Source organism: Coregonus lavaretus (assembly GCF_964263955.1).
Source record: "Coregonus lavaretus genome assembly, contig: HAP1_SCAFFOLD_810, whole genome shotgun sequence".
In the NCBI taxonomy this organism is placed as follows: Eukaryota; Metazoa; Chordata; class Actinopteri; order Salmoniformes; family Salmonidae; genus Coregonus; species Coregonus lavaretus.
Window position 1 is genome coordinate 94,239 of NW_028161077.1, and position 22,281 is coordinate 116,519.

General features: G+C 46.7%; 1 protein-coding gene across 1 annotated transcript in view; it reads right to left on the minus strand.

Annotated features, from left to right (window-relative positions):
* The window catches only part of LOC311121115 (protein PTHB1-like), a gene marked incomplete at its 5' end in the record, with an annotated part of 171,239 nt that overhangs the window by 79,829 nt on the left and 69,129 nt on the right, over positions 1 to 22,281 (minus strand). The window contains 2 exons of the mRNA XM_084195646.1: positions 6,748 to 6,973; positions 13,908 to 14,090. Coding sequence (XP_084051772.1) covers positions 6,748 to 6,973; positions 13,908 to 14,090 — 409 coding nt within the window. The remainder of the gene's footprint in view (positions 1 to 6,747; positions 6,974 to 13,907; positions 14,091 to 22,281) is intronic.

Here is a 22,281-nt window from a genome sequence, read left to right on the forward strand (position 1 = left end):
AGGAAGAGAAGAAAGAGAAGAAAGAGGGAGGAAGAGAAGAGAGGGAGGAAGAGAGGAGGGAGGAAGAGAAGAAAGAGAAGAAAGAGGGAGGAAGATAAAGAGGGAGGACGATAATAAAGAGGGAGGAAGAGAATAAAGAGGGAGGAAGAGAGAGAGGAGGGAGGAAGAGAGAGATGAGGCAGGAAGAGAAGAAAGAGAAGAAAGAGGGAGGTAGAGAAGAAAGAGGGAGGAAGAGAGAGAGGAGGGAGGGAGAGAGAGGAGGGAGGAAGAGAGGAAAGAGGGAGGAAGAGAGGAAAGAGGGAGGAAGAGAAGAAAGAGGGAGGAAGAGAGAGAAGAGGGAGGAAGAGAGAGAGGAGGGAGGAAGAGAAGAGAGAGAGGAGGGAGGAAGAGAAGAAAGAGGGAGGAAGAGAGAGAGGAGGGAGGAAGATAAGAAAGAAGAAAGAGGGAGGAAGAGAAGAAAGAGGGAGGAAGAGAATAAAGAGGGAGGAAGAGAGAGAGGAGGGAGGAAGATAAGAAAGAGAGGGAAATGAGAGAGGAGGCAGGAAGAGAAGAAAGAGAAGAAAGAGGGAGGAAGAGAAGAAATAGGGAGGAAGAGAGAGAGGAGGGAGGAAGAGAGAGAGGAGGGAGGAAGACAGAGAGGAGGGAGGAAGAGAAGAAAGATAAGAAAGAGGGAGGCAGAGAGAGAGGAGGGAGGAAAATAAGAAAGAGGGAGGAAGAGAAGAAAGAGGGAGGAAGAGAAGAAAGAGGGAGGGAGGAAGAGAGAGAGGAGGGAGGAAGAGAAGAAAGAGAAGAAAGAGGGAGGAAGAGAAGAAAGAGGGAGGAAGAGAAGAAAGAGGGAGGAAGAGAATAAAGAGGGAGGAAGAGAGAGAGGAGGCAGGAAGAGAAGAAAGAGGGAGGAAGAGAAGAAAGAGGGAGGAAGAGAGAGGAAGAAAGAGAAGAAAGAGGGAGGAAGAGAAGAAAGAGGGAGGAAGAGAAGAAAGAGGGAGGAAGAGAATAAAGAGGGAGGAAGAGAGAGAGGAGGCAGGAAGAGAAGAAAGAGGGAGGAAGAGAAGAAAGAGGGAGGAAGAGAGAGAGGAGGGAGGAAGAGAGGAAATAGGGAGGAAGAGAGAGAGGAGGGAGGAAGAGAGAGAGGAGGGAGGAAGAGAAGAAAGATAAGAAAGAGGGAGGCAGAGAGAGAGGAGGGAGGAAGAGAAGAAAGAGGGAGGGAGGAAGAGAGAGAGGGAGGAAGAGAGAGGGAGGAAGAGAGAGAGGAGAGAAGAGAAGAAAGAGGGAGGGAGGAAGAGAAGAAAGAGGGAGGGAGGAAGAGAAGAAAGAGGGAGCAAGAGAAGAAAGAGGGAGGAGGAGAGAGAGGAGGGAGGAAGAGAAGAAAGAGGGAGGAAGAGAGAGAGGAGGGAGGAAGATAGAGAGGAGGGAGGAAGAGAGGAAAGAGGGATGAAGAGAAGAAAGAGGGAGGAAGAGAGAGAGGAGGGAGGAAGAGAGAGAGGAGGGAGGAAGAGAAGAAAGAGGGAGGGAGGAAGAGAAGAAAGAGGGAGGAAGAGAGAGCAGAGGGAGGAAGACAGAAAGGAGAGAGGAAGAGAGAGAGGAGGGAGGAAGAGAAGAAAGAGGGAGGAAGAGAGGAAAGAGGGAGGAAGAGAAGAAAGAGGGAGGAAGAGAAGAAAGAGGGAAGAAGAGAAGAAAGAGGGAGGAAGATAAGAGAAGAAAGAGGGAGGAAGGAAGAGAAGAAAGAGGGAGGAAAGAAGAGAAGAAAGAGGGAGGAAGAGAAGAAAGAGGGAGGAAGGAAGAGAAGAAAGAGGGAGGAAGAGAAGAAAGAGGTAGGAAGAGAGAGAGGAGGGAGGAAGAGAAGAAAGAGGGAGGAAGAGAAGAAAGGAAAGAGGGAGGAAGAGAAGAAAGAGGGAGGAAGAGAATAAAGAGGGAGGAAGAGAATAAAGAGGGAGGAAGAGAGAGGAGGGAGGAAGAGAGAGAGGAGGGAAGAAGAGAAGAGAGAAGAAGGAGGGAGGAAGAGAATAAAGAGGGAGGAAGAGAGAGAGGAGGAGGAAGAGAAGAAAGAGGGAGGAAGAGAGAGAGGAGGGAGGAAGAGAAGAAAGAGGGAGGAAGAGAGAGAGGAGGGAGGAGGAGAGGAAAGAGGTAGGAAGAGAATAAAGAGGGAGGAATAAATAGGGAGGAAGACAAGAAAGAGGGAGGGAGGAAGATAAAAGAAAGAGGGAGGAAGGAAGAGAAGAAAGAGGGAGGAAAAGAAGAAAGAGGGAGGAAGAGAGAGAGGAGGGAGGAAGAGAATAAAGAGAAGAAAGAGGGAGGAAGAGAAGAAAGAGGGAGGAAGAGAATAAAGAGGGAGGAAGAGAGAGGAGGGGGGAAGAGAAGAAAGAGGGAGGAAGAGAGAGGAGGGAGGAAGAGAAGAAAGAGAAGAAAGAGGGAGGAAGAGAGAGAGGAGGGAGGAAGAGAAGAAAGAGAAGAAAGAGGGAGGAAGAGAAGAAAGAGGGAGGAAGAGAGAGAGGAGGGAGGAAGATAAGAAAGAGGGAGGAAGAGAGAGAGGAGGAAGGAAGAGAAGAAAGAGAAGAAAGAGGGAGGAAGAGAAGAGAGGGAGGAAGAGAGGAGGGAGGAAGAGAAGAAAGAGAAGAAAGAGGGAGGAAGATAAAGAGGGAGGACGATAATAAAGAGGGAGGAAGAGAATAAAGAGGGAGGAAGAGAGAGAGGAGGGAGGAAGAGAGAGAGGAGGGAGGAAGAGAAGAAAGAGAAGAAAGAGGGAGGAAGAGAAGAAAGAGGGAGGAAGAGAGAGAGGAGGGAGGAAGATAAGAAAGAGGGAGGAAGAGAGAGAGGAGGAAGGAAGAGAAGAAAGAGAAGAAAGAGGGAGGAAGAGAAGAGAGGGAGGAAGAGAGGAGGGAGGAAGAGAAGAAAGAGAAGAAAGAGGGAGGAAGATAAAGAGGGAGGACGATAATAAAGAGGGAGGAAGAGAATAAAGAGGGAGGAAGAGAGAGAGGAGGGAGGAAGAGAGAGATGAGGCAGGAAGAGAAGAAAGAGAAGAAAGAGGGAGGTAGAGAAGAAAGAGGGAGGAAGAGAGAGAGGAGGGAGGGAGAGAGAGGAGGGAGGAAGAGAGGAAAGAGGGAGGAAGAGAGGAAAGAGGGAGGAAGAGAAGAAAGAGGGAGGAAGAGAGAGAAGAGGGAGGAAGAGAGAGAGGAGGGAGGAAGAGAAGAGAGAGAGGAGGGAGGAAGAGAAGAAAGAGGGAGGAAGAGAGAGAGGAGGGAGGAAGATAAGAAAGAAGAAAGAGGGAGGAAGAGAAGAAAGAGGGAGGAAGAGAATAAAGAGGGAGGAAGAGAGAGAGGAGGGAGGAAGATAAGAAAGAGAGGGAAATGAGAGAGGAGGCAGGAAGAGAAGAAAGAGAAGAAAGAGGGAGGAAGAGAAGAAATAGGGAGGAAGAGAGAGAGGAGGGAGGAAGAGAGAGAGGAGGGAGGAAGACAGAGAGGAGGGAGGAAGAGAAGAAAGATAAGAAAGAGGGAGGCAGAGAGAGAGGAGGGAGGAAAATAAGAAAGAGGGAGGAAGAGAAGAAAGAGGGAGGAAGAGAAGAAAGAGGGAGGGAGGAAGAGAGAGAGGAGGGAGGAAGAGAAGAAAGAGAAGAAAGAGGGAGGAAGAGAAGAAAGAGGGAGGAAGAGAAGAAAGAGGGAGGAAGAGAATAAAGAGGGAGGAAGAGAGAGAGGAGGCAGGAAGAGAAGAAAGAGGGAGGAAGAGAAGAAAGAGGGAGGAAGAGAGAGAGGAGGGAGGAAGAGAGGAAATAGGGAGGAAGAGAGAGAGGAGGGAGGAAGAGAGAGAGGAGGGAGGAAGAGAAGAAAGATAAGAAAGAGGGAGGCAGAGAGAGAGGAGGGAGGAAGAGAAGAAAGAGGGAGGGAGGAAGAGAGAGAGGAGGGAGGAAGATAAGAAAGAGAAGAAAGAGGGAGGAAGAGAAGAAAGAGGGAGGAAGAGAGAGAGGAGGGAGGAAGAGAAGAAAGAGGGAGGAAGAGAGAGAGGAGGGAGGAAGAGAAGAAAGAGGGAGGAAGAGAATAAAGAGGGAGGAAGAGAATAAAGAGGGAGGAAGAGAGAGAGGAGGCAGGAAGAGAAGAAAGAGGGAGGAAGAGAAGAAAGAGGGAGGAAGAGAGAGAGGAGGTAGGAAGAGAGAGAGGCGGGAGGAAGAGAGGAAAGAGGGAGGAAGAGAAGAAAGAGGGAGGAAGAGAGAGGAGGGAGGAAGAGAGAGAGGAGGGAGGAAGAGAAGAAAGAAGAAAGAGGGAGGAAGAGAAGAAAGAGGGAGGAAGAGAGAGAGGAGGGAGGAAGAGAAGAAAGAGAAGAAAGAGGGAGGAAGAGAAGAAAGAGGGAGGAAGAGAGAGGAGGGAGGAAGAGAGAGGAGGGAGGAAGAGAGAGATGAGGCAGGAAGAGAAGAAAGAGAAGAAAGAGGGAGGTAGAGAAGAAAGAGGGAGGACGAGAGAGAGGAGGGGGGAAGAGAGAGAGGAGGGAGGAAGAGAGGAAAGAGGGAGGAAGAGAGGAAAGAGGGAGGAAGAGAGAGAAGAGGGAGGAAGAGAGAGAGGAGGGAGGAAGAGAAGAGAGAGAGGAGGGAGGAAGAGAAGAAAGAGGGAGGAAGAGAGAGAGGAGGGAGGAAGATAAGAGAGGGAAGAGAGAGAGGAGGCAGGAAGAGAAGAAAGAGAAGAAAGAGGGAGGAAGAGAAGAAATAGGGAGGAAGAGAGAGGAGGGAGGAAGAGAGAGAGGAGGGAGGAAGAGAAGAAAAATAAGAAAGAGGGAGGCAGAGAGAGAGGAGGGAGGAAGATAAGAAAGAGGGAGGAAGAGAAGAAAGAGGGAGGAAGAGAAGAAAGAGGGAGGAAGAGAGAGAGGAGGGAGGAAGAGAATAAAGAGGGAGGAAGAGAATAAAGAGGGAGGAAGAGAGAGAGGAGGCAGGAAGAGAAGAAAGAGGGAGGAAGAGAAGAAAGAGGGAGGAAGAGAGAGAGGAGGGAGGAAGAGAGGAAATAGGGAGGAAGAGAGAGAGGAGGGAGGAAGAGAAGGAAGATAAGAAAGAGGGAGGCAGAGAGAGAGGAGGGAGGAAGATAAGAAAGAGGGAGGAAGAGAATAAAGAGGGAGGAAGAGAAGAAAGAGGGAGGGAGGAAGAGAGAGAGGAGGGAGGAACAGAAGAAAGAGAAGAAAGAGGGAGGAAGAGAAGAAAGAGGGAGGAAGAGAGAGAGGAGGGAGGAAGAGAAGAAAGAGGGAGGAAGAGAATAAAGAGGGAGGAAGAGAATAAAGAGGGAGGAAGAGAGAGAGGAGGCAGGAAGAGAAGAAAGAGGGAGGAAGAGAGAGAGGAGGAAGAGAATAAAGAGGGAGGAAGAGAGAGAGGAGGCAGGAAGAGAAGAAAGAGGGAGGAAGAGAGAGAGGAGGGAGGAAGAGAGGAAAGAGGGAGGAAGAGAAGAAAGAGGGAGGAAGAGAGAGGAGGAAGAGAGAGAGGAGGGAGGAAGAGAGGAAAGAGGGAGGAAGAGAGAGAGGAGGGAGGAAGAGAGAGGGGAGGGAGGAAGAGAAGAAAGACAAGAAAGAGGGAGGCAGAGAGAGAGGAGAGAGGAAGATAAGAAAGAGGGAGGAAGAGAATAAAGAGAGAGGAAGAGAAGAAAGAGGGAGGAAGAGAAGAAAGAGAAGAAAGAGGGAGGAAGAGAAGAAAGAGGGAGGAAGAGAAGAAAGAGGGAGGAAGAGAGAGAGGAGGGAGGAAGAGAAGAAAGAGAAGAAAGAGGGAGGAAGAGAAGAAAGAGGGAGGAAGAGAAGAAAGAGGGAGGAAGAGAGAGAGGAGGGAGGAAGAGAAGAAAGAGGGAGGAAGAGAATAAAGAGGGAGGAAGAGAGAGAGGAGGCAGGAAGAGAAGAAAGAGGGAGGAAGAGAAGAAAGAGGGAGGAAGAGAGAGAGGAGGGAGGAAGAGAGAGAGGAGGGAGGAAGAGAAGAAAGAGAATAAAGAGGGAGGAAGAGAATAAAGAGGGAGGAAGAGAATAAAGAGGGAGGAAGAGAATAAAGAGGGAGGAAGAGAGAGAGGAGGGAGGAAGAGAGAGAGGAGGGAGGAAGAGAGAGAGGAGGCAGGAAGAGAAGAAAGAGAAGAAAGAGGGAGGAAGAGAAGAGAAGAAAGAGGGAGGAAGAGAGAGAGTAGGGAGGAAGAGAGAGAGGAGGGAGGAAGAGAAGAAAGAAGAAAGAGGGAGGAAGAGAAGAAAGAGGGAGGAAGAGAAGAAAGAGGGAGGAAGAGAAGAAAGAGGGAGGAAGAGAGAGAGGAGGGAGGTCAAAGCAAAAAATAAGTGGGGGTAAAAAAGGTATTTGGCCTGCTTAATGAAGGACAGACTAAATGAAGGGTGTGCAGACACACACATTTTTGTTCGAACTCAATGACCCATGGGAGTGGTGGATGGGCGCGCACACACACCACTGTAGGCCTGAGAGTGTGTGAAGGTCATAAACAGGGCTATGATTGAGACATGTGCTCTTCTCTCCAACCATAACACCTTTACCAGGGGACTAGTGTTTACTAGGCATTCTCACAGCCAGGGGTTAACACTGGAACAACAGAGCGTGCACACACACACCTCAGTGTGACAGGATTTATTAGGCACTCTCAGAGGAAGGGGTTAACGGCTACATTACAGGCTATACTGAACACTAATGAAGAGAAACTGCTTTTTCTCACACACAAACACACACACACACAAAGAGACAGAGAGACAGAGAGAAGAGGAGAGAGCGAGAGACACACACAAACACTCTTCCCCCTCTCTCACCTGGCATCATGACTGGTATGGGTACGTTGGCCTCGGAGGCCAGAGACAGCCGTCCCCCCTTGCCCAGGCGGTCACACAGCACGGTGATGTGCTTCTTCAGGCGGACCGTGTCTTTGGGCATGCTGAGCTGGGAGGTGGACAGAGACAGGGCCTGGTCCTTAGGGCTGCGGGACAGACAGGTCCTTAGGAGGTGAGACACTGCCGCGTCCACACTCTCCTCCCAACCCTGAGAGAGAGAGAGACAGAGGCAGGTATTCTGTTATTCAAGCATATAATATGGGGGGGAGGGGGGGGGGAGAGCAAAGTAGGAAATGGGGAAAGAAGGCAGAGAACAATAGAAAGAGAAAGAGAGAGAGAGAGAAGCCGGGCATGTGGTCCATATACACTACCGGTCAAAAGTTTTAGAAGGGTTTTTCTTTATTTTTACTATTTTGTACATTGTAGAATAATAGTGAAGACATTAAAACTATGAAATAACACATATGGAATCAAGTAGTAACCAAAAAAGTGTTATATTTGAGAGGCCAGGTCATCTGATGCAGCACTCCATCACTCTCCTTCTTGGTAAAATAGCCCTTACACAGCCTGGAGGTGTGTCGGGTCATTGTCCTGTTGAAAAACAAATGATCATCCCATCTGGTTTGGACTTAGTGGGACTGTGTATCGCTGCAGAATGCTGTGGTAGCCATGCTGGTTAAGTGTGCCTTGAATTCTAAATAAATCACAGACAGTGTCACCAGCAAAACACCATAACACCTCCTCCTCCATGCTTTACGGTGGGAACCACACATGCGGAGGTCATCCGTTCACCCACACCGCATCTCACAAAGACACAGCGGTTGGAACCAAAAATCTCCAATTTGGACTCTAGACCCAAGGACAAATTTACACCGGTCTAATGTCCATTGCTCGTGTTTCTTGGCCCAAGCAAGTCTCTTCTTCTTATTGGTGTCCTTTAGTAGTGGTTTCTTTCTAGCAATTCGGCCATGAAGGCCTGAGTCACAAAGTCTCCTCTGAACAGTTGATGTTGAGATGTGTCTGTTACTTGAACTTACTTACTTGAAAATGTATTTGGGCTGCAAACTTATCCTCTGCAGCAGAGCCAACTCTGGGTCTCCCATTCCTGTGGCGGTCCTCATGAGAGCCAGTTTCATCACAGCGCTTGATGGTTTTTGCGACTGCACTTGAAGAAACTTTCAACGTTCTTGAAATGTTCCGTATTGACTGACCTTGATGTCTGAAAGTAATGATGGACTGTCGTTTCTCTTTGCTTATTTGAGCTGTTCTTGCCATAATATGGACTTGGTCTTTTACCAAATAGGGCTATCTTCTGTATACCCCCTACCTTGTCAAAACACAATTGGCTCAAACGCATTAAGAAGGAAAGAAATTCCACAAATTAACCTTTAAAAAGGCACACCTGTTAATTGAAATGCATTCCAGGTGACTACCTCATGAAGCTGGTTGAGAGAATGCCAAGAGTGCAAAGCTGTCATCAAAGCACAAAGGGTGGCTATTTGAAGAATCTCAAATATAAAATATATTGATTTGTTTAACACTTTTTTAGTTACTACATGATTCCATGTGTTATTTCATAGTTTTGATGTCTTCACTATTATTCTACAATGTAGAAAATTGTAAAAAATTAAGAAAAATCCTTGAATGAGTAGGTGTTCTAAAACTTTTGACCGGTAGTGCATGTATAAATGAGATTCAGATCAGATTGTAAGGAAAGAGGAAGAAACCATACAACGAGAGGAAGCGACTTCAGACTGTTGAAATGCACACTGTCTGGAAGTCATCACAACCAAATAATATGTCCATGAATGCATAGTGCCCCATGTGTCCAGGATGATGTACTACCATGTACTACTGTAGTATTTATTTACAGGCCGAGACAGTCTGTTTATCTAGCTACTACTGTATCAGTCTGTTCAGTCCCAGTCTAGCCTAAACACTGCCTGATCTCTTCCATGTGTGAGAAACACACGCACAATCACCAAACACAGGTATCTCCACAAACACACCGGCATCAGCATGTGGTATTGTGTGGCTGTATGTACGTGCACCAGCCACACACACACACACAAAACCGTATACTGTTTCCACACAGACGAGCACATTCTGCAGACACACAGAGAGCAGATACAAATTTCACTCCGCAGACGAGCCAATAATGTGAATCCTTCAGACTTGAAACAGCACCAATTATCATTCAATCCAATTGCCTCTCCCGGAGAAAGAGAAAAATATCTTGTCTGGCCATCTCTCACACACACACAGACACATCCCTCGTACCTCCCAACACACAATCTAAGATAGTCCAGGCGGGCCGAGTTGGGCCGTGGGGGTGTCGACAGGTGGCCAGGGTGTGGGGCTGAGTCCGTCCCTGGCTGTCCCCCTGCCGCCATGCTGATAGGCCTCTAATGAGCCCTAATGACAGGTAATCAGCCACGTAATGATGATGACAGGGAAGAGACGTGACATTACTCAGGGAGGGAGGGAGGATAAAGAGAGAGAGAGGGGGGAGAGAGAGAGAGAGAGAGAGAGAGAGAGAGAGAGAGAGAGAGAGAGAGAGAGAGAGAGAGAGAAAAGCAAAAGGAGAATGAAATGGAGAGAAATATAAGGGGGGGAGAAAGAGAAAGGGAGAGTATAGAGGAAGAAGAAAGAAGAACATAGATCTCACCTCACACAATAACCACCAACAATATTAGGATTTACATTGGAATAATTTACCAGACGCTCTTATCCAGAGCGACTTACAGGAGCAATTAGGATGAAGTGCCTTGCTCAAGGGCACAGATTTTCCACCTAGTTGGCTTGGGGATTCGAAACCAGCGACCTTTCAGTTACTGGCCCAACGTTCTTAACCACTAGGCTTCTCAATTTCTGGGCCCAACAATGAAGGGCAGTGAAGATCACAGGGATAGGTTTGGAACTGGGCCCAAGTGACAAATCATATGGTAGAGTGATAACCGACATCCTAAATGCTGAGGACGACCTTGGCCGTGTCTGTGTGAGGGACATCTTTCTTTGTGATTAAGAGAAAGTGAAGGTCAGGAGAACAAGAGGCTGGGGGGAAATTGGAGAAGTCTTCTTGTCCGGTAATAAATAGCTGCTGTACTACAATTGTGGTGGTGTTGGATGAGGTCACTTCCCCTCTTACAATGTAAAACACATTGGGGAAATCCCAGATGCGATTGCAACATAACTTGTGACTATGGAGAACAGAATGGGGCCTAATATAGAGCCCTGAGGGACTCCCATAGGGACTGACAAAGGTTCAGACAGTAATCCTTCAGAGTTGACATTCTCAAATTGACTGGAAAAGTCATTTGAAGACCAGGCAAGAGAAGAGACTGGAAATACAATATCATGCTGTGAGCCAAGCAAAGTAAAATCATCTCTATAGAATCAAATCCCCTGACTAAATCAATAAATATGCCTAAGCCAATATATTTATTGTCACAGGCAGATATTTGATATAATTTAGTACTTTAGTAGTTGCACATTTGACCTGATGTAAAAGCAAACTGTATCTCATCCTTTTTCATTGTATGAGTAGTTAGCTCCCCTTTGTGTGCATTTTGCAATTCATTACTGCCACAATCAAATTAACATTGTACTCGTCCTGACAATCCAACTCCTTTGAATTTCAATCGAGAGAAGAAGAAATGAAAGAGAGAGAGAGACAGCTAGGTTGACACATGGAGAGAGGGAAGTGTGGGGGAGGAGGAAAAGGCAAGAGGTAGAGAGGTTTCTAGTACTAGTTTCTAGTAATGTAAACTTCAGGGAAGACGGGTGCAGGAATAGAACGGAGACATTAAGAGTCAGCAGCTCTATTCACAGCCGAGCGGAAAGCGAGGGAGGGAAACGGAGAGCGAGAACAAGTGGGAGAAAAAAGAGCGGGAGAAGGAGGAGGAGGGCGTTCTGGTTGGCCGCACCAATCTAACGGTCGGGCCAAGCTAAACGAGCGCCCCGTCAATTACCAGAGAGATGAGTTTCCTGTGACCCTCCTCCTCCTCTCTTCTCCCCCTTCTCTTTTCTCCTCCTTACCTTTTTCCCTCCTGTTTTACTGCGGCAAAGAGAGGCTATGGATGTGGATCAGTGGTCATGAAGAATAAGAGACGACAAGAGAGAAACTTCTCTCTCAAGTTTCAAGTTTATTAGTCGTATGTACAGGATACACATAGTATACTGCGGCAGGTAGCCTAGCAGTTAAGAGCATTGGGCCAGTGACTGAAAAGTCACTGGTTCAAATCCCCAAGCCGGCAAGGTGGAAAAATCTGTTCTGCAGAACAACTGCTCCCCGGGTACCGTGGACATCGATTAAGGCAGCCCCCGCAACTCTTTGTGTTAAAATGTGGAAAACACATTTCAGTTGACTGCATTCAGTTGTGCAACTGACTAGGTTTCCCAAAGTAATGCTTACTTTCAGGTTCCTTCTCGACAATACAACAACAATAAGAAATAAGAAAAGAAAAGAATACGTAAATGACTCAGTAGAAAATAATAAAATGTATCAGAGAAAGGTGGGATTGGAGGGCAGGTGTTTAAATTGGGCAGAATTAGCAATAGTAAATAACGGTCAGGATGCTCTCGATGGTGCAGCAGTAGTATTTGGAGAGGACCCGGGGTGGCATGCCAAATTTCAACAGCCGCCTCAGTAAGTAGAGACGCTGTTGCGCCCTCTAGACAAGAGTGGTGGTGGTGTTGGTCCATGTCAAGTCCTCTGTGATGTGGACCCAGAGGAACCTTTTATTTTAAAACATACAATCTATCTGCAGTGAAGCCGCTGAACATTACATTACATTCAGTCATCCAGCAGACACTCCCATCCAGAGCGACCCACAGGAGCAACCTGGGTCAGGCGCCCCGCCCAAGTGCACGACAGAAGTCCCCACCCAGTCAATTCGGGGACCCGAACCAGCAACCTCTTGGCCACCGTCCCAAGCTCCCAACCACCAGGCCACCAACCATCCAAGATCCCCCCACAGTTCCCCTTGAGAGCTGCCCCTCAACCACCCCGAGGAACTTCAAACCGCTGACTCTCTCTACTGCAGTCCTGTTGATGTGGATCAGGGCATGTTCCCTCCTCTGCTTCCTGAAGTGAACAATCAACTCTTTTGTTTTGCTGACGTTGAGGGAGAGGTTCTTGTCCTGGCACCACAATGCCAGTTCACTTACCTCCTCCCTGTAGGTTGACTCGTAGTTGTTGGTTATCAGGCCTACAACCGTGGTGTCGTTAGCAAACTTGATGATGGAGTTGAAGTCGTGCAAAGCCATGCAGTCGTGGGTGAACAGGGAGTACAGCAGAGCTCTCCTTTGCAGCTCTTCTCTTCTATCTTCCATCCCCCTCCTCCCTTCCCTTGTTTAATCAGCCCATGGCCAGTGGCACAGGTCATTATCTAGAGCCTCTTTCTCTCGCCAACGTTTCTCATTCCCACCTAATTCTGTTCTCTTTTCTCTAATCCATTCTACCACTCCCCCCAATCCTTCACAGAAGCCTTATTCCAATCCACAGAATTCCAAGGACTTATCCCAATTGGAATTCCAGTCCTGGGAGCGTCCGTGGGGAAAGGGAATCTCGTTCACCTGTGACGACCTCACCTGAGTGAAAAGATTCTAAAGAGGTCAAAGAGGTGAGACAAGGGGCCAAAGACAATATCTTACACACTCATAAATCTATCACGTATGCAACCTTATGTGCATGTGTCAGATGCTCCTATTAGCCCCCATCTTTTCCGTACAGTACGTTATCTTTATTTCTGTCCAGTGTGAGTAGCGCTTTCTAAAATAGCCCATCTCTCCACACGTATGGGCTAATGCAGCAGGCCTGACCCTAATTACCTTTCATTAACTTAATCCCATTCACAAGAGCAACCACAACAACAAACACACCGAAATACACTCTCACTCTCAGTGACTCCATCTCTCTGGGGCTTCATCAGCCCATTCAGGTGCAGGCTATTTATGGCCCAGCTGAGTGGATGTCTGCTCGGATGTGTCCTTTCGGGCGTGTTTACTGTGTGTGTGTGGAGATGAAAGAGAAAGTGTGTGTGTGTGTTTGTATGTGTGTAAGGGGGTGTCTATCACAGTGAGGTTGAGTTCGCAGATGTCAATGTGTGTGTGTGTGTGTGTTAGCCACCTGTCCCTATACCTCTCTTAAAGGGGCAGTGGGGGTATTTGGTGTGAAATTGGATAAATAGAGAGGACTGTATATAGATAGACCTCTAACTTGTGTGATGATGAGATGTCATGTGTTTAATCACAGTGGAAACACAGACAGACAGCGGGGCTATGGAACTACTGTTTATGTCAGTCTCTCTTAAACACACACAAACACACTGCTACAGGACACACCATAACTGGTGAGAGCACACACACACACTTTCGGTCTCTATGGGGGCAGAAATCTGTCGTCGTATCACGTTGACTCATGGAGGGCTTCTCTCAACACACGTGTTTATGTGACAGTCTAAATTACTAACAGAACAACTCCCCTGTGACACACACACAACAAGCCTAGCCCTCTCAGAAAATGTCCCCCTCACCCCCTCTACCGCATTCTCACTGCCATAGCCTTCCTTGACCAAAGGGACATCAGGGCTGAATACAGGCTCCAGTCCTTCTTCCCTGGAGGATAGTTCAAAGCTACACTATCAGAAACTTCACTAGTCTATTGAAGGCCTGTTGTAGGAAACATCATTACTCCCTGTATATCTGTGAGGGAAGGGAGTACATTATGGTTTGGAATCAGGCCTATTCGTCACCTCCCCTCTATCCCGATTACATTCACTCTGTCTAGATATAACTTGTCTCCACACACAGGTCAGTAACACCATCCTCATACGCTGTGGAGCTGCCAGGAGTATATTCAGTGGCACCTGGGAGAGTGTGTGTGGTAGCAGAACCACTCAGGGGCTTCAGAGTGAATCACTGAGGTATTTTGTGTTTATTCTCCAGGGTCAGAGGGGGAGACCTGGGTCAAGCAGCCAGGAGACGGATGGGGAAAGAGAGAGAAAGCAATGTGTGTGTGTGTGTGTGTGTGTGTGTGTGCATACATGAGTGTTTGTGCTCCCACCAGTTGTGGTGTGTCCTGTAGCAGGGGTAGCAGTGTGTGTGTGTGTGTGTGTGTGTGTGTGTGTGTGTGCTCTCACCAGTTGTGGTGTGTCCTGTAACAGGGGTAGCAGTGTAGCCTCCAGGATGGCGTTCTGCTCTGTGTTGAGGCCCAGCCACAGGGAGACCAGGAGGATGAGGAGGTGGGTGGCACTGCGCAAGCGAACAAACGCCTGATTCAGACATGCCTGGTTCTCCTCCGCTGCATCTGCCAACGCTATCACCTGACGGAGAGAGAGAATCAGTGCCTGTTGTTATTCACCAGAAGCAACTTATCTAAGCAATTCTGAATCAAGTGTCAACTCTGTAACGCAAAGGTACTTTATACAAGCTATTAGTCTCCTGTTGACACACTCCCATGGCTTGTGAGGAAGCCTGGAAAACATGGTTCACAAGCTATTAACTCAGTCAATTTATTAACTCGGCTTATTACATAAATAAGTATTCACTCAAGCCTCGTTTCCATTGGCATTTAGGGCCAAGTCAAGTCAAGCCAGGTCGTGCTGGCCTTGGTGGGCACAACTCGAATTGTGTTTCCATTATATCGGTGTTGTCCACTAAAATGATAAGTGCTTGAATGGGGCCCTGATTTAAAGTGCCAATGGAAACAAGGCTTCAGGATCAATACAGGGACTCATCCAAGTCATTCATGTTAATCCCTCTCCTAGAGCCATACAAGATGTTCTCTTAGTCATCAGTAACACTCTCTAGAAGTCAACTCCGTAAGTCATGTGAGCATGGAGGAGGTGGCTCTGTACCGTCTCTAGGTGTGGTCTGAGAGTTGAACCTGAACAGGAGGTCAATACCTCCATTTTTGGGATGGATGAGGGGGACAACATGAACGAGCGATGACAGAAGAAGACGGATGAAGATGAACAGAACAAGAGAAGGCACGTCAAAGGGAGAGAAATAAGAGATGAGGGGGAAGTCAAGAGGAGGACAGGAGAAAGGAAAGAGTGAGGATATCCTGTCTGTGGATGTGTGACTAATGGGAGAGTACAGGTAAGAGTTGGGGTCAACTCCGTTTTCAGTTTCATCATGGGAGAGCACCTCCATTCATGAACACACTGTAATCTAGAGGGAAACTACAACTAGCCCTATAGTGGTGCATGTAAACTAGCTAGTGGGAGAGTAGTACAATACGGAGAGTCAGACAGCACACAACTGTTTATCTGCACACCACACGTGGCACCTTAATTGAGGAGGATGGGCTCATAGTAATGGCTGGAACGGAATTAATGAACTGGTATCGAAACACATCCAACATACGGTATCCATGTCCATTCACTCCATTCCAGCCATTATTATGAGCCGTTCTCCCTCAGCAGCCTCCTGCGCAGCACGCACACACCTCACAGGTAGTACTGCGGCACCGTCAGCCAAACACCACCCCCCCCCATAACCATTAACCCGCCAGAGTCCCCCCTCCACTTCCGTCTCCCCGGCAACCATGTCACTCAGCCAAACGTTAAACAAACGTCTCAACCCCCCTCCCAAAGAAAACCTCTAGAGGAAACTGACGTTCAAAGGGGTGAATTTGCTAGTAAAGATTGGTGTGTATTGATAAAAAGCGCCGCCCAGCCAAGCCGAGTCAAATGGAGGTTCCCAGTCAAGGGCTGCATTGTGTGGGACCAAACGCAGCGCTGATTGATGCCAGCTGAGGGGAACACAGAGGCACATTTAACCAGAAAGGCCACGACACCGTCCTAATTCATATGGGTTATAGTGAGAGGGATGGGGGAGCGAGATTTAGTCCAGTGCAAAGACTAGTCATAAAAAATGTGTCACTGAAAAATGTCAATAGTAGAATTCTTCAGCGATGTCTTCAGCAATTGTTTTCTGAGTTATATGTGGAAATTATAAATAAAATCTTAATATTATCTTTAACATTCTGTGTTGTGTCTGTATTATTTTTTATATATTACATTTACATTTTTACATTTGAGTCATTTAGCAGACGCTCTTATCCAGAATGACGGGTGCAGATAGATTTTTTACCTAGTCGGCTCGGGGATTCAAACCAGCGACCTTTCGGTTACTGGCCCAATGCTCTTAACCACTAGGCTAATTTATGAATGGGAAAATAGAAATGACCGTGCATTGACTGCATAGAATTCATACATAGACTTTTAATGTTGGTGTTATAGATCAGAATGTCAAACTGCACAGTTAATTACCATGAAGTGCTTAGCTATAAATGCTTTATGAATGGGAAAATATATTTGACTTTGCTTTGACTGCATAGAATTCATACATAGAACCTTCATGTGTGCGTTATAGACCAGTACGACCAACTTAGGGCTAATTTTGATATGGAGGAGGGCTGTTAATGAGTTACGATATGAACCTCAACTACACGATTTGATCCATAAAATGTACCCTGACGATTCAACCCTGTGGGGATCTTCATGCACCATTAACCTCAGTGAGGAAGAACAAGAAGAAGAAGAAGAAGAAGAAGAAGAAGAAGAAGGTCACAGGCCTATACCGGACAGTGGGGAAATGGGGCTAGTACAGTCTATTTACAGTGGGGTTAAAAAGTATTTAGTCAGCCACCAATTGTGCAAGTTCTCCCACTTAAAAAGATGAGAGAGGCCTGTAATTTTCATCATAGGTACACGTCAACTATGACAGACAAAATGAGAAAAAAAATCCAGAAAATCACATTGTAGGATTTTTAATGAATTTATTTGCAAATTATGGTGGAAAATAAGTATTTGGTCACCTACAAACAAGCAAGATTTCTGGCTCTCACAGACCTGTAACTTCTTCTTTAAGAGGCTCCTCTGTCCTCCACTCGTTACCTGTATTAATGGCACCTGTTTGAACTTGTTATCAGTATAAAAGACACCTGTCCACAACCTCAAACAGTCACACTCCAAACTCCACTATGGCCAAGACCAAAGAGCTGTCAAAGGACACCAGAAACAAAATGGTAGACCTGCACCAGGCTGGGAAGACTGAATCTGCAATAGGTAAGCAGATTGGTTTGAAGAAATCAACTGTGGGAGCAATTATTAGGAAATGGAAGACATACAATACCATTGATAATCTCCCTCGATCTGGGGCTCCACGCAAGATCTCACCCCGTGGGCTCAAAATGATCACAAGAACGGTGAGCAAAAATCCCAGAACCACACGGGGGGACCTAGTGAATGACCTGCAGAGAGCTGGGACCAAAGTAACAAAGCCTACCATCAGTAACACACTACGCCTCCAGGGACTCAAATCCTGCAGTGCCAGACGTGTCCCCCTGCTTAAGCCAGTACATGTCCAGGCCCGTCTGAAGTTTGCTAGAGTGCATTTGGATGATCCAGAAGAGGATTGGGAGAATGTCATATGGTCAGATGAAACCAAAATATAACTTTTTGGTAAAAACGCAACTCGTCGTGTTTGGAGGACAAAGAATGCTGAGTTGCATCCAAAGAATACCATACCTACTGTGAAGTATGGGGGTGGAAACATCATGCTTTGGGGCTGTTTTTCTGCAAAGGGACCAGGACGACTGATCCGTGTAAAGGAAAGAATGAATGGGGCCATGTATCGTGAGATTTTGAGTGAAAACCTCCTTCCATCAGCAAGGGCATTGAAGATGAAACGTGGCTGGGTCTTTCAGCATGACAATGATCCCAAACACACCGCCCGGGCAATGAAGGAGTGGCTTCGTAAGAAGCATTTCAAGGTCCTGGAGTGGCCTAGCCAGTCTCCAGATCTCAACCCCATAGAAAATCTTTGGAGGGAGTTGAAAGTCCGTGTTGCCCAGCGACAGCCCCAAAACATCACTGCTCTAGAGGAGATCTGCATGGAGGAATGGGCCAAAATACCAGCAACAGTGTGTGAAAACCTTGTGAAGACTTACAGAAAACGTTTGACCTGTGTCATTGCCAACAAAGGGTATATAACAGTATTGAGAAACTTTTGTTATTGACCGAATACTTATTTTCCACCATAATTTGCAAATAAATTCATAAAAAATCCTACAATGTGATCTTCTGGCTTTTTTTTTCTCATTTTGTCTGTCATAGTTGACGTGTACCTATGATGAAAATTACAGGCCTCTCTCATCTTTTTAAGTGGGAGAACTTGCACAATTGGTGGCTGACTAAATACTTTTTTCCCCCACTGTATCGGCAGCATTTCCAAAACGTGGCTTGGCCTTTAGGCTAATTCACTATCACTGGTATGGCAGAAGCACACTTTTGAGAACAGCCATAATGATGACACTACGCTTTCATTGTAATGACGCATCTATTAAAATACCTAAATATGAGCTCTTCTATAGCATGACATGAATGCTCTACAGATATGCTACGGATATATTTAATTAACCTTTAATAATGCGGTTGGGACCTGTTATAACATGTTCATGAAATGCTTATAGATGTGTAATGAATAAGTTATGGATATGTATTTATGGATATGTAGTCAAAGTAAATCGTTACCAAATAGTCATAACCCTTATACAACCCCTAGCATACTGTGTATAATACACAACAACTGTGAGCCCATGAGAGGACTAAGCGTTCATATAGAAGTTATAACTCTTCAGGCCTATCCACCATGATCCACAAGGTAGACACCAGCAGATCGTACTGCATACCTACAGGTGTATATTGAACTTATTGAAAATGTAGATATGTAGATGTGTGCAAGTGTGAAGTGTAAGTGTTCGACATGTGTGTGTTTGTGTTCCTGCGAGTGTATGTGTGTGCATTTGTATGTGTGTGCATTTGTGTGTGTGTGCCACTGTGTGTGCCACTGTGTGTGTGTGTGTTTGTGCCACTGTGTGTGTGTGTGTGTGTCTAACGAGAAGCAGGAATGAGAAGCGCCTGTCCCTGCCCTGGGGGGTTGGCCTCAGTCCTCCTCCCCCATAACACCCATCAGTGTACCCACACTATGTGGCACCGTGGCTGCCCACCATTTTCCTCTACAGACAGATTCTACCCAAATTACACCAGGCTAAAAATACTCTGGTCCCCGTTGGGATAGCACATCTCCGACCAAAGATAAGTCTTCAAAGATTGGCCAAGAACACATATGATTCCTGGAGGTCCAAAGCCACAGAAGGAGAGGCTGAAACACATACAGCCTGAACACACGTCTGTGTGTGTAGCCAGTGTATGAATCAGTTGTAATTTTAGCATCAGCGGTGGCTGATTGATACTGTGGGGTTTGTGGTGGCTGCTTGCACCTTGGGGAGATAAAGAGTTAAATAGAAAAACAATTGGAAGGTTCTGGGAGGGTTTGGATAGTGTTGTGTGAACGTTGCTAAGATGTGGGTCTGACTTTTACTTTCATGTAAAGCGACAAGGACACAGCTATTAGCAAAGAGGTATGCTCAGTTTAGCCGGCAGATTAGACACTTCCTGCTCAGTTAGCCACAGCAAGCACCATGGACAACCTTCAAACACCACCCACATCTCATACCGAACACATGCCCACATGCCCACACACAGCAGAGGTGAGCTGTGCACCATCTCTGTCAGTGGAAAATGACAGTGATGTCTTTGGCAGAGCGCTACGTGGTCAAACTCATCTGTCTCTCTGGGGAGGAGGACATACAACAGGAGAGAGAGAGAAAGAGAGAGAGAGGAGAGAGAGCGAGAGAGAAAATGGAGAAGGGAGAGATTTGGAGCAACATTTTCCCATTTTAATCTGAGTGCAAAGTAATGTTTATAGAGTTAAGAGGTATCCAGCATATTTCGTCTTTCAGGATAATACAATGTTTCTGTTCACTGCATGTGTGTGATTAGAAAGTGGAAAATGTCGCCCATATAGAGAAAAGAGGGATAAATAGGAGAGAAATCACCAGAGAGAGGGAAAGAGGGAGAGAGGAGGAAAGAGAGGGAAAGAGAGGGAGAGAAGGAAAGAGAGGGAAAGAGAGCGGGAGATGGAAGGAGTCAGTGTAGGGAGGTTCAGACGGGGGTCGTGGTATCCACTGAGAGGTGTGTTGTTCACCCTGCCCAAATGAAGCACCATTTATAGATTTATAGTATTTTAAAAGGGATATGTGTATGTGTGTGATTGTCCGCTAAGCCTCTCAATCCCACGGTACAGTATAGATAGACTCACTCTTTCCAGGTTATCGTTAAAACCAGACTTTAACGATGGCCAGAATCAACACGCCCATTTCCTTAAGTGCATTCACCCAGAGTGCAGTGCAAGGTGAGCTGAAAACTAGCAGAAGGCAGCATTATGGCTCAAAGACACTGTTTCTCTTCTTCGTACAAGACTGATCGGCTGCTCTCAGCCATCCTACTCTGAATTTCTTCTCTCATACACATGCACACACACACACACACACTATCATCTCACAGACTCACAAGCGTATAGGGAGTTAACCCAAACAAACAGACACACAAAAGGTACACACACACACAAGTGCACGTAATGCATACAAACACAGGCACCCTCTCAAGACAGTGTTTAGACAAGGAAAGAGTGTGAGGTGGTGAGAGAGAGCCCTACAGATACGAGAGAGAAACGTGTTATGTAATGGTTGCCATTTTAACCATAATTTGACAACAATTTTTGACAACCATAATTTGACAACATGTCACTGTGCATTGGGATTTCTGTTGTTTTGTTTCTTTGATGCCATTAAAGTTTGTTTGAGCTTGTGAGAGAGAGTGAAAGAGAAACAGAAAGAGAGAGAACTAGCAGAAGGAGAAGGAGACAGTAACAGAGAGAGGGGAAGCGCCTGAGAGAGCTTTGCAGCGATTAGCATCTCGCCAGCCAGTGGATAGGGCAGAGACAGACAGTAACTGCTTTTGTCTTTGGTCACGGCCGCGGCGCAGCTACCACAGATAACACCGTCTTCTCAGTTCTGATAAGAGAGAGGGAGAGAGAGGATGATCTGGCAACACACTGGCCTTGTTTATAGAAGCCTTCAGAGAAGAGAGGGAGAAGAGAAAGAAAAGGAGAAAAGGACGGATAGTGATTAGATCTGGCAACCCACACAGGGGCAACATGAGATGAGTTATCAGCGGTGGTGGCAGGCTCTGAACCACACCACCAAGATAAAGCTGCTATGATCTACTCTCCTCCATCTCTTCTTTTTTTATGCTGTTTATCTCACGCTTTCATTCCAGATGTGTTCGTGTCCAAATCCAGAGTAGATCCATGTGTATTGGAACACACCTATCCTCTACTTCCGCTACCCTACAGCTTTCAGATTGGACATTTATTTGAAGGGTCTTCATTCCATGGCTTTTTGCCCATTCTCTGCTCCATGTGAATGGTTCTCTATATCATCAAGGCAGCATGAGGTGTGTGTGTGTGTGTGTGTGTGTTCGTGTTCCTATGGTTTCATAGACATTATTGTTCACAGACAGCTAATAAAATATGACTATTTACAACCTTCCCTGGACTATCAAAGACAAGGCTTCACTTTTGTTTTCTCTGTGAGAAGACGAGGGAATGTGTGAGACCAGAGGGCTTGGTGGGGTTGTTTTTCCACAGAGAGAGAGAGAAACAGAGAGAAAGAAAAAATGAAAGAGAGACAGAGGGACACATACAGTACAATACCATTTCTCGGAACTTTCTATACTTCAATGATCTCACTTTTAAATTTAAATCAACATTGATCACATCGCACACATCCACTGAGAGTGTAAATGCCATAACAAGCCAAGAATGACACCAGAAGATCAAACAAGCGCCCAGTTTCCCCCCACGTCCCTCCCTACTGTAGGTCCCTACACACCTTCCACCCAACCCACCAAGGTCACTAGTTCATCCCCTGAGTCTGGGCGGTCCGGCCTTACTGCTCCAGACAGGGTGCTCAATTAGACACACACCCTGCCAGAGAGACACCCAGCCTGGGATTACTATGAAGGAAGTGCAGACCTCACAATAGCTCCAGGCCTCCTGATATAAACCTGGGAGTTGACCTCACAGGTTTAAGGTTGAACCCCCCTGTAACCAGTGCTTAGTGGTTCCAACCAGGCCCACCGAGAGCTGAGATAATGGGGCGTTGGCCTGGTCCAAATGTGAAGGAGGGGGGCCGCACACAAGAGTAGAGAGAGATGTGTGTGTGTGTGTGTGTGTGTGTGTGACCAGGTGATGAAACATTCCACTATACACCCCTACAGGGAAAGGGAGATACCTAGTCAGTTGTACAACTGAATGCATTCAACTGAAAACTGCATTTAACCCAACCCCTCTGAATCAGAGAGGTGCGGAAGGCTGCCTTAATCGACATCCACGTCATCGGCGCCCAGGGAAGAGTGGGTTAACTGCCTTGCTCAGAGGCAGAATGACAGATTTTTACCTTGTAAGCTCAGGGATTCGATCCAGCAACCTTTCCGTTACTGGCCCAAAGCTCCTACCCGCTAGGCTAACTGCCGCCCCAGGGTTGCAGGTCTCTCAAACACACATCCTGTCCCCTCCAATGTGCCCCTCCATTCATCTCTA